The sequence below is a fragment of the Mercenaria mercenaria genome, chromosome 5 (genome assembly GCF_021730395.1).
Source record: "Mercenaria mercenaria strain notata chromosome 5, MADL_Memer_1, whole genome shotgun sequence".
Taxonomy (NCBI): domain Eukaryota; kingdom Metazoa; phylum Mollusca; class Bivalvia; order Venerida; family Veneridae; genus Mercenaria; species Mercenaria mercenaria.
The window spans coordinates 1,809,379-1,821,494 of NC_069365.1; the positions used below are offsets into that span (position 1 = coordinate 1,809,379).

The following is a 12,116-nucleotide window of genomic DNA, read 5'->3' on the forward strand; positions in this document are numbered from 1 at the left end:
ATGATATCTAGGTCAAGTTCGAAACTGGGTCACGTGCCTTCAAAAACTAGGTCAGTAGGTCAAATAATAAAAAAACCTTGTGACCTCTCTAAAGGCCATATTTTTCATGGGATCTGTATGAAAGTTGGTCTGAGTGTTCATCTTGATGATATCTAAATCAAGTTCGAAACTGGGTCACGTGCCTTCAAAAACTAGGTCAGTAGGTCTAAAAATAGAAAAACCTTGTGACCTCTCTAGAGGCCGTATATTTCATGAGATCTTCATGAAAATTGGTCAGAATGTTCACCTTGATGATATCTAGGTCAGGTTTGAAAGTGGGTCACGTGCCTTCAAAAACTAGGTCAGTAGGTCTAAAAATAGAAAAACGTTGTGATCTCTCTAGAGGCCATTTATTTCATGAGATCTTCATGAAAATTGGTCAGAATGTTCACCTTGATGATATCTAGGTCAGTTTCAAAAGTGGGTCATGTGACATCAAAAACTAGGTCAGTAGGTCAAATAATAGAAAAAACTTTGTGACCTCTCTAGAGGCCATATTTTTCATGGGATCTGTATGAAAGTTGGTCTGAATGTTCACCTTGATGATATCTAGGTCAGGTTTGAAAGTGGGTCACGTGCCATCAAAAACTAGGTCAGTAGGTCAAATAATAGAAAAACCTTGTGACCTCTCTTAAGGCCATATTTTTCATGGGATCTATATGAAAATTGGTCTGAATGTTTGTCTTGATGATATCTAGGTCAAGTTTTAAACAGGGTCATGTGTGGTCAAAAACTAGGTCAGTAGGTCTAAAAATAGAAAAACTTTGTGACCTCTCTAGAGGCCATACTTGTAAATGGATCTCCATAAAAATTGGTGAGAATGTTCACCTTGATGATATCTAGGTCAAGTTTGAAACTGGGTCACGTGCCTTAAAAACTAGGTCAGTAGGTCAAATAATAAAAAAAAACTTGTGACCTCTCTAGAGTCCATACTTTTCATGGGATCTGTATGAAAGTTGGTCTGAATGTTCGTCTTGATGATATCTAGGTCAGATTTGAAACTGGGTCAACTGCGGTCAAAAACTAGGTCAGTAGGTCTAAAATTATTAAAATCTTTTGACCTCTCTAGAGGCCATATTTTTAAACGGATCTTCATGAAAATTGATCTGAATTTTCACCTTTATGATATCTAGTTCAGTTTCGAAACTGGGTCACGTGCGGTTAAAAACTAGGCCAGTAGGTATAAAAGTAGAAAAACCTTGTGACCTCTCTAGAGGCCATATTTTCATGAGGTCTTCATGAAAATTAGTGAGAATGTTCACCTTGATGATATCTAGGTAAAGTTCAAAACAGGGTCACATACCTTCGAAAAATAGGTCAATAGGTCAAATAATAGACAAACCTTGTGACCTCTCTAGAGACCATATTTTTCAATGGATCTTCATGAAAATTGGTCAGAATTTTTATCTTGATAATATCTAGATCAAGTTTAAAACTGGGTCACATGAGCTCAAAAACTAGGTCACTATGTCAAATAATAGAAAAAACGACATCATACTCAAAACTGGGTCATATGGGAAGAGGTGAGCAATTCAGGACCATCATGGTCCTCTTGTTTCTCTTCTTAAGATTGACATAAAACATTAATGCCCTTATTAATGTAATGACTCGTCATTGATGTAGCTTGTTACAGTATTATTGCTTTTACTGCTGTTATTTATCATTTATAGGTAAAAAAATCACTGGATCATTTATACAAGAAGGTGGAAAAACATTTAAGTGAGGACGAAAACCTTTATCAGGTTTGTATATTCAATAATCTGACCTTGGCATTGTTTATTGACTGATTTACCATGGTTCAGATGAACAGGAATTGAATCGGGAAGTTTGTTATCCAGAGAGCCTAAATATCTAGGCATCTGAATTGTGAACAGTTTATAGTTAGGCAATAAACAACAAAGTCACGTATATTTTCATTCTAACACGCTCATTTTATTATTGTGATAAAACTTACGCCGAGTATTAATAAACAGAATGCCACGTGGCAGTTTCACATCTCAATGTTCCTCACTGGCCCACATGTTAACTGTTAAATCATATAATATATACTTGTCCAGCTGATAAACAAATTATATTATATAGACCTTCTTCACCGAGTGGTTAATGCCAATGATTTAGATGACAGATTTGAGCAATTTACTCTTCATATTGAGGTATAAATTCTGTCTTGTAACAAGCTCATTTGTTGGATGTGGTTCTGCCTAGAATACTGCCAGTGCAGAGAATAATACCACAATAGGTACCTAGGTTGTCCCTCTACAGTTCAAGCTTGTTAACTGTCTGTAGCACCTTGGCTGATCACATTATGGTTGTTATTTATCTGTTATATACAGGAAGTCAAAGTGTACATAACATAGACAATATCTAAATTTACAGCTGATAGAACTATATTGTAGAACTTCATGTATTCACAAAAATGTTTTCTAAATTGTGATTTTCAGCTGCCATTATGAAAACTTGCTGAAGGTCCAAATTTTTCAAATCAGCCGAGCCAAAAAAAACAAAAAAACACGTTATAGAGATAGAACCTAAAAGATACGTTAAATAAAGTCTAAACTTGATTTTTAAGTCCTTCAAATAACCAAAAACGATTTTACAAATGTAAAATTTTTAAAATTTGTTTCTATTGATAACTGGAGATTTGTTGTTATATATTTTATAACTGTGTTTAAAAAGAATGACAACTCTTGTCTTAGCTTACAAGCAGAGATAGTAGTTTACTTCCCTTGCAGTAACACAGTGGGATGGAACCATAATTTTTTTTTCACATTAAAGATAATTAGGATATTTTCATATGTCTTTGCTTTACTCTTGAAAAACTGCGTCAGATGTTTTTGTCAGCTTATTTGTGGTAAAAAATAACTTTTAACAAGCAGTTAATAAAATGAAGAAGTAACCATTACTTTAATAAAAGACATGATTTTTGTTTTCAGGTTGTGTGGGTGGCTATGCAGAATGAGTTTATCAAGCAGTACAACACTTATGTGGAACTGATCAATAAATGTTACCCCGACTCAAATATCACCCTGGAGTTCAGCATAGATGATGTGTTACAGTACTTCTCTAACATTGCACAGTCACACTAGATGTGACTCTAGACAGGTTTTCATCTGTGAAACTGAAATGATGTGTCATGTCTGGGGCAAATATTCCCCCAGTGTTAGTTGATAAAGAGTATTTCACAGCGGATGTACATTGCATTTTGTGCCCACATTCCAAGAGGCATGCATGTTCATCTGAGAGACTTGTAGAGTTTGACTGAGAAATTAGGTTGCAGAATTTGAGTTTTACTGGATTCAAGAAAAAAGATAGATTTTGTAAAGTTAATACTTTTTTTATTTTATGCTTTTGAATGAATTACTGAGATATAAGTGAAATATATATTTGATAATTTCATTGTGAAAAATATAAAATATGTTTTTCACTGTACTCCGGTTGGGACTACTTTAAATAATTTCCCCTTAGGATGCCTCAAACACTGTCATTCATTTCAAACATTTAGATTGGTTTGAAGTGTACCAATCAGATTCATACTGAAATAAAGCCTTCCTTAGTTTTTAGCTTCTATATCACCATGCAGAATCAGAGATAGTGTCATTTAGGATGGTTGTTTCCCAGTAGTATACATTTCTACTGTTTTAGTTGTACATGTATACATGACTTTGGTATGCAGTACTTAACAAGGCATATAGCAAGGGGTACCTCTCTTACCTTCAAGTTTTACTAGTCCCTGTCAGAGAGAACCAAGTTAGGTGGGGAGGGGGTGGGAATAAACAATTTGTTTCAGTTTTAGAACCTGTTTTGTATACATTAATCAAGTGGCGAATGGCAGCATGGGCCCTGATTTATAACCGCATGTCATTGCACATTTAAAAGCATAAAATAAAATTCTGTGACATTCCCAGCAAGACTTGGTTACACAGGGCACCTGAAACCGTAAGTCTTGTTCTAAATTTGATGAGAGTTAAGACAGTGTATTCCCTTTAGTAACCAAAATTATTCTGTAGATCAGTTTTGTTTATCTGTTTAGAGCATTCTGTACTACCTTTAGCGAGCTTTTTATGTACAGTGTTGTTACATGATTTCTTGTAGCTTCTTTCAGTTACTGACACTATCTCTGCTATGATGTATTATTAATGTTCTCTTTAATATTAAATTTCTTGAATATTTAAAGATGCAAGAACAGGATCTTTCTAATACATAATATTATGACAACAACTTGTTTTAAGATATTTATAGATATGTGAGTCTTGTGAAACCATTGTTTCCAGTGATAACTATTATGATATATTTATCTGGATAAAAATCTTATTAATGTGCAATATTTGTATTTAATATGAATAAATAAAATCATCCAAATTTGTCTTTGTTTTGTTGATTAAAGGTAAGGTCCAAAGTTTTCAGTTCGTCATTCTATTACACGTAGATCTACCTGATTCATTTGGTGTGAAAATAATTTTGAAAAGAAGATATTATGGTATTCGAGAAACAAGATGGTCAAATTTGGAAAAATTACAAAAATCAAAATTTACATAATATGGCCGCTCTCCAGTATTTATAATTTTATGAAATTCGTATTTTATTTTTATTTTACTTGATCTTTAACTGTTTTACATGTTATATATTTTCCTACACAATAGGTCATAGCTAAATGATAACTTTTGTCATCGTCTTTGACATTGTTTTGAGTGGTTCTAAATACAAGGTATGGAAAAGTCTACTTACAACAGACTAAGAATAATTGTATCCATTTTACAAATCGGTATACCTGGGTGACTGGAATCCGACATAACTGAATTAATTTTGTTTACTGAACTTTTATAGAATGATGTTAATACAAGATTGCCAGCCTTGATTCTGGATACTTATATTTCTAAAGACTTTCTTTAAATACTTTAAATTAGTAATGTTCATGTGCATTATATATTGTCCGCCGGTGAAAATAATACACAGTTTATGTAGATTTTATAGCAAAGTTCTATGCCTGCTACAAGGTTTAGTATTATATAAATATCTAGAACAAAAATGTATAGTGTGAGCTGGCCATTCAGTTTAGTACAGGTATAGTTGATTTCTATATATATATATATATTGATATAATAGGAATTAGTATAGTATAGCAAGGTAACTTAAATAACATAATTGTATGTCGTCATAATATCTAAACTCTGGATGAAATGACCTGGTCAAGGTATATATCAGTTTGTATCATTTAAATGTTTGTGAGGTGTCCCTAAAGCATACGTAATGTACTTTTATTCTGAAAAGATATTTTATTTTAATTTTTGCAAAGACAGAATGTTACTCAAAGCATCAGTGGAACTTAATGCCTTCTTCCCCAGTTGTACTTGCTGACTTACAATCAAAATTCATACAGACAATTTAGAATTTTTTTGAAATTTGCAGTGTACACACAATGTATTAATGATGCAGCTATCTTATATTGGCTCTGGAAAAAATAGCAAATTTATGATCATGTTGTCCTATATTTTCTGAGAAATGACCATGCAGTTGACAACCTTGCATATCAAGTATCATATTACCAATATATGAAGCATCCGAATAAAATATACCGAGTAAGTGTAATTGAAATTTGTCTTAGGGCCTCTACAGAAATTGGCTACAGGCCTAGTTAAATATCGACGTTTCTTTCAAGTTTTAGACATTGGGTGTATGCGGACATGTTAAGATGGAAAATAATTCCAAAAGGCTGTTGGTTAAGGTAAAGCCATGTTAGTGTGTGAAATGTGAAGAAAAGAAAAAGTTCAAAAGATTTTAAAAAAAAAACTGCTCTCTGATCTTATACTTGATGGTTGCTTCAGCCTCCTTAACTAATGACACAACTGAAGGTCAGCCAATTGAGCCTTGGATTTTGTATTAATATCATGCCCACTAAAACCTTTGATGCATATTTATGAAACTTAGGATGTATGTTTCATCAAGACAAAGTACTCTTTTGATGGTCAAACAGTACATGTTTTTATGGGAGATAACAATTGTTGGTAATACAACGTAGTGCTGATGTCTCACAAGAGTATTTTCTTTTTAGACAGAAGCTGACCTCACCCGACTGAAATTTTCGACTTTTAAAAGCTGAAGGAACGAATTTAGCTTCTCAAATATGTGATCCTCGTCAGAATCTATCGCCCTGCATACAGTTCTCACATGCGGCGCAAAATGTACTTTCTGTCAGTTTCAGATGTATGCTAAGTTGAACTTAACGCAGATAACGATAGTTCGTTAAATCTTGAGATTTCAAAATTGATGGGAACGGTCAGGTGTTAAAATTCCTTATTTAGCTCCACTGACAGTTAAAGGTTACTATCAGAGATTTGAAGATTTTTATGGAAAGTAAAGATTACATACGAGCGTACATTCACGTTTTCAGGGTTGACTTAGTTAAGTGCTGAGGTTTTCCGGTTTATTAGTCGGAACAGAATCTATCTTATCCAGGTTTACGATATACGGCATGGGTTTTAAAGACTAGTTCTGCAGTGCTTTGTTGATGTTGTTTCTTTTTTCATTTTTTTTTTTTTTTTTGGCAAATTGTTTCCCCGGAAAAGTCCATATTCGAGATTGAATGATAAATCTTAAATGGAACCAACATAACGACGAATTTTGTTAGTTTAACTTAATTGTGAAACAAATTCTACAACTTATAATAATCACTCTCGATACCTCATTCCTGATGGAATCCACAGCCACGAGGGTATGGGAGAAGAGAAGCCAATTGTGTTACAGTAAGCTTGATCGGGTATGGTGCACGAAATTACGCTGGTCTGGCAGACCATATTCAAAATATATGCCTACGCATGAACATTGGCCGACAAAGAACACAAAGTTCACAATGAAGGCTGCCAGCCAGTATATGTACTGGTTTCTGACTTGTACTTAGTACAGACACAATCCTTTTCTGTCTTTCTATATTACATTTTAGGAAACATGGTGTGCTTTAGAGATCACGTTCCATTTAGGATTGTGTCGAGATTTTACAAGTGGAGGTCAAACTATCGCTGCTCAAACATTCGGCATTGGAGATGAAGTTGGCGGCTAGTGTATACTTGCAATTTTCAAGTGTGGCTATGTGGTGGGGAACTCCTCATCAAAAATAACTTATCATTTCTTTACATAAATTATGTATTCGCTGCTAACGGTTTCAATGTCATTTGACCGAGCCCGGTAACTCAGTGGCCATATTGAAACATGAGGATAGAGTGGTAGGGTTCATGAATGGAGTGTCGTTTTAAATTATCAGTTATAATACGGGATCTTTTACTTTACTTTTAAACTCTGTTTTCAATATCATCTTACAATAATATTGTTTCTGTAAAAAAATAATGTGTATGGTGCTTTTATTGTGACTTTTTTTTAAGTTAGGACCAAATACAAGCGAGATACTCCTTGTTGGAACACGATAACGCAACTTATAGTCTATTAGGTACAAAACATTGTTTTTAACTTTTTAACGCTCACGTAATATTATTATTATGAAAAACATCTTTAGTTCAATTTTTAAACAGCAACATAAAATTAAAGTAAATAAATAAATAAAAAGAAAAAACAGTATCAAAGGTTTAATTGTAAACCCGTCACAGAAGATGTAAATTTCAATCTGTCTCGAAGGTTCTCCTGGTTTCTGGAAGCTCTCCATCTCCCATTTTCTAATAACCTAGAATATATAAAACGATGTATTATTAGCGGTGCTCATGGCTTACCAGTTCCGCCTACTAATGCGTTTTACTTTAACCCCAACATGGCAGGAAATGGCTTAATTGATACACCTCTCTTACAGTTGAAAAGCGTTAAGTTACACGAGTCTCTGAGTTAAAAGAGGGTCGTCATTAAATAATTATTGGGTTTATGAGTGACCTTCCACATTGATATGGGAGGTCAGTATGATAAATGTGGGGCGAGGTGTACAGCCTTGAACTTGGCCCAATGACAAAGTTGAATTGTGCCTGACCTTGGTCTAATTAAGAAAAAACGGAATACTGTATATATTGTAACGTTAAACAGAAGGTGCTACAGGGGTCTTACCTTTACTCTCACAACAGACACCGGGAATGTTTCTTTTTGTATTGAACCCAGGTTTCTTACATACATAACGTTTTGTCCGATCGCTGCTTTTACAGTCTGATTTTGTTTTGCACGAGCTTCTTGGTTCGAAGGTACCACGACCACACCCCAGACAGCACGTGCCTAGATGACAATGTGTGGCGTCTGGCGGACATCTCTGTTTGTAGGAACAGTAGGCTTTAGTCTTATTTCTGTTGTACGACGGGACAAGACAGCCTGCAAACAAAACACGTCCATGTAACTGATGAGTAGTAACATACAATGTAGTTCATCAAACAATATTGAATTATAGCGACATTTCATATATACCCCTTAACCGAAACCGAACCGAAAAAAAAATCAGACTGGGCCATTTAACATACTAGTATTCGTCGAAACATAACCAAAAAGTACAAGAGCTGTCGGAGGGCAGCAACGTTCGACTATTCAACAGCATTGTCAATTGAGTGAATATTAAAGTCGAAAAGGAGACAATTTTGTAATATTACAAAAAAAGGTTATGGAACTTGTACAATTCATATCACCTCGACAACGGACAATTGTGTGCATTAATTCCCATTATTGGGTACTGAGATACCAGCTTACATACAAAAACCTAAGAAAACTGCTAAGTCAAATAATTTTGTAAAAATGCAAAGTAGAGTTATGAAACCTGTGCACTGCAGTGCAGTTAAGTTTCAATCCATTCCCATACTAAGATATCAAAAATATGGGACCTGTGCAATATGGCAGTTTATCACTGTGTAAGTTAAAGCGGATTTAACTGTGTACGGGATGTTTGTATCTGTATATAGAATGATTTTAATTTTACAAGGGCGGAGCCAGGTCCCCCCCCCCCCCCCCACACACACACACACATATCGCCGGAGCATAGGTAATTTGCCTTTTGTTCTGGGTGAAAAAATGGTGCAACTGTGCATTTTTTCTTGTTCCCATACGTAATTTATCTCTTGTTCTGAGCGAAAAACTATAAAATATGCATATTTTTCTCGCTCGCTACGCTCGTATAAGTAATTTATTTTTTGTTCTGGGTAAAAAATATAAAATATGCATTTTCTTTTCGCTCGCTACGCCCGCGTAGGTAATTTGTCTTTTGTTCTAGGTAAAAAATATAAAATATGCATTTTTTGCCGCTCGCACAATGAAAATCCAACAAAGTTTGCAAGAACTCTTATAACGCTCTTTACCATTTCTATGTTAATGCCCATTGATATTGTCACCAAATAAAGTACCTCAGAACGCCTAGAATGCACCAAATAGATCCATTATTTTCAACTCCCCCACACACCAAATCCTGTATCCGCCCTTGCTTTATATATAACTGATGGTATGAATACTGAACAGGGTTTGATTTGTGTATTCCATTAAACATTTATTGCTTTCTGAATTTTAAATTTTGCTAAAATTCAAGTGCAAAATTGCTAATGAATTGGGTGGTTTATCTATTTTATTGCCATTGCTTCGAATATAACAATATAAAGAAGTTGCCTCAAGTGATAATTGCCTGCATAAATGTTTCAGTTATTTTATTTGGCGAACAAAGGATCTTTACTTTTGGCAAAAAAAATATGAAAGTTTATTTTGGATTGTTCTAAAATTCCTGTAAAAGAAATTCAATGTATTTTTGTAGCAATGTAGACAGTCTTCTACTGTCAAACCTCCACAACTGGTGCAACATATTTAAACAACTGTAAATAAATCTTTGAACAAACATAGTTTTTGTACTCACCAAAAGTGTATTGAACTTGACCTGAAATAGAAGGTAGTATATAATAAGGTATACGAGAAAAGTACAGTGTGTTAAAGAATCATGTAGTTCGCGGTTAAGAGTAACATTTTATTTGATCGTGCACTTTTTCTGCCACATTTATTATAAGACTTGCTTAGTAATTTGGACGGAAACTGCTTATTTCTGTAATAGAATGTTAATTGTATCGCTTGCGTCGTCATAGTACATGTACTACTTTTTCCGTGACCGACAAGGTGTGCTTTCGTCTGTCGTCCGTCCACAATTTCTTGTGAACACGATAGAGACCACATTTTGCAATGTTCCACATAACTTATATTGGCATAATATACCGGTTTCTTTCGAAAACTGGTCGGATCCCATCATCGGTTCCAGAGTTATGGCCTAATAAAGGATCCATATCTATGATGAATACGTCAGATCTAATCATAGTTTCCGCAGTTCCGGCCCCTGATTGACCCCTGAAAGAGCCAAAATTTGCGCACAACTTAAGTCACAATAAGAGCTCGATTCCTTTCGAAAACCGGCTAGATTCCGTCATGGGTTCTAGAGTTATTGCACCTGAAATGGGCAAAATTTTCTATTTCGGCCCTTTCAGCCGTATAGAGGTTTCATGTATGCTTTGATTTGAAACAAACTTGCACATAATGTTTATCTTGATAATCTCTAGGCCAGTTTCGAAACTGGATCATGTGCGGTCAAAAACTAGGTCACCAGGTCCAATCAAAGGAAAAGCTTGTTAACATCCTAGAAGCCACGTTTATGAACCTATCTTCATGAAACTTGGTCAGAATGTTTGTCTTTAGGATTTGCATTCCAAGGTCGAAAGCTTGTCAACACTCTTGAGGCTACATTTATGACCCTATCTTCAGGAATCTTTGCAGAATGTTTATATTGATGATTCCTAGGCCGAGTTCGAAACTGGTCTTGTGCGGTCAAAAACTAGGTCACCCGCTCAAATTATGTTAACACTCTAGAGGCCACATTTATGACATTATCTTCATGAAACTTGGTAAGAATGTTTATCTTGATGATTCCTAGGCCAAGTTCGAAACTGGGTCATGTGGGGTCAAAACTAGGTCACCACTCAAATCGAAGGAAAAGCTTGTTAACACTGTAGAGGCCACATTTATGGCCCTATCTTAATGAAACTTGGTCAGAACGTTTACCTTGATGATTCCAAGGCTAAATTTAACAGCTGAGCGATATAGGGACATCATGGCCCTCTTGTTTAGTTTAACGTCGCTCTCAGCAGCATGTTGGTCATTAATGATATGTAGCAATCAGTAAAGCGCAACTTAGTGGATAATTGACTGAGAACATCAGCTTCTCAACTTTCATCACCCCCAACGCTCAACGTACATTAAACAGTTGAGAGTATGTGGATGCTTTTAAGTTAATAGTTAAAAAAACATTGTTTTTTTTTTCATTTAGAAATGTACAAATTATTAAAGAATTATCTTACCTGCCAATATAATTAAAACGAATATCGTAAGCTTGTATTTAATCCACATTTTGTTTTAAACGACACACGGTTCGAAATCCTACTTCTTTCAAACATCATCAATTTTGTTTATAACTGCATCGTGAAATTACCGTATATATCCTTCCTAATTATGCTGTGATTTCAAAATAAGTATATAGAAAAGACATTGTTTCGAGGCCTCAGTGCAATTAAAGGCGCGCGTGTGTGTGTGTGTCTGTGAGTGCGTGTGCGTGTGTGTTCGATTCATCTTGGTTTTCTTTTATTATTGTTCATTCTCTTGAGAAGGAACACTTAGAATTGGTAAGTAACACTTGACTGAACAACTCGAAAACTGTTGTCATTACAAGCTGGCCAGTCAAACTCCGTGACCTTAGAAATAACCTCTCACGTTAAAATTATTCTTTTCTTATTGAAGCGACTCTGGCTGAACGCGCTCCGCGGTTTACATATTTCTAAACCCGAGGATGGAAATGTGGCGTTGTTGGAACATGTCAAACATCTTATTTGTCGTAAAGGTTAACATACGTCGTTACTTTTAATATGTGAGAACAAACCCCATTGCGACCTGCTCATTATGCGCAGTCACACTCTCGAGATTTAGGTCAGATACTACTAAATTATAGCCATGCATTACTTGATCAATGACAACTAAGTTTGTTGTGCGCGAGGACGTAGACTGTTAGCGCATCAAATCATTACATTAGGATGTTAAACAGAAAAAAAAAATAAAGCGAATATATGTCAATAAGGTAGAATGGTCTTGTCCTG

The 12,116-nt window shown here is 35.1% G+C and overlaps 2 protein-coding genes across 6 annotated transcripts in view; one reads left to right on the forward strand and one right to left on the reverse strand.

Moving 5' to 3' along the window:
* LOC123556235 (exocyst complex component 1-like) overlaps window positions 1–4,402 on the forward strand; it is a 54,048-nt gene extending 49,646 nt beyond the window's left edge. For all 5 annotated transcript variants that reach the window (XM_053542492.1, XM_053542491.1, XM_053542493.1 and 2 more), the window contains 2 exons: window positions 1,710–1,781; window positions 2,973–4,402. In XM_053542492.1, the coding sequence (XP_053398467.1) occupies window positions 1,710–1,781; window positions 2,973–3,125 (225 nt within the window). In that variant the 3' untranslated portion in view covers window positions 3,126–4,402. The remainder of the gene's footprint in view (window positions 1–1,709; window positions 1,782–2,972) is intronic.
* Window positions 4,403–7,598: 3,196 nt separating this feature from the next.
* On the reverse strand, window positions 7,599–11,460 carry LOC123558723 (uncharacterized). Its single transcript, XM_045350602.2, has 4 exons — window positions 11,328–11,460; window positions 9,845–9,865; window positions 8,077–8,331; window positions 7,599–7,708 (listed from the first exon to the last, which is right to left on the reverse strand). The coding sequence occupies exons 1-4, from the start codon at window positions 11,374–11,376 to the stop codon at window positions 7,701–7,703; spliced, it is 333 nt and encodes a 110-aa protein (XP_045206537.2). The 5' UTR covers window positions 11,377–11,460; the 3' UTR covers window positions 7,599–7,700.
* Window positions 11,461–12,116: the final 656 nt, after the last annotated feature.

What these genes read in the sequence shown, in the direction of transcription:
- LOC123558723 (XM_045350602.2), bottom strand. Translation starts at nt 11,376, where the DNA reads ATGTGGATTAAATACAAGCTTACGATATTCGTTTTAATTATATTGGCA. An exon ending in CGTTTTAATTATATTGGCAG is followed by an intron (nt 9,866 to 11,327) that starts GTAAGATAATTC and finishes CTTCTATTTCAG; the next exon opens with GTCAAGTTCAATACACTTTT. An exon ending in TCAAGTTCAATACACTTTTG is followed by an intron (nt 8,332 to 9,844) that starts GTGAGTACAAAA and finishes TTTTGTTTGCAG; the next exon opens with GCTGTCTTGTCCCGTCGTAC.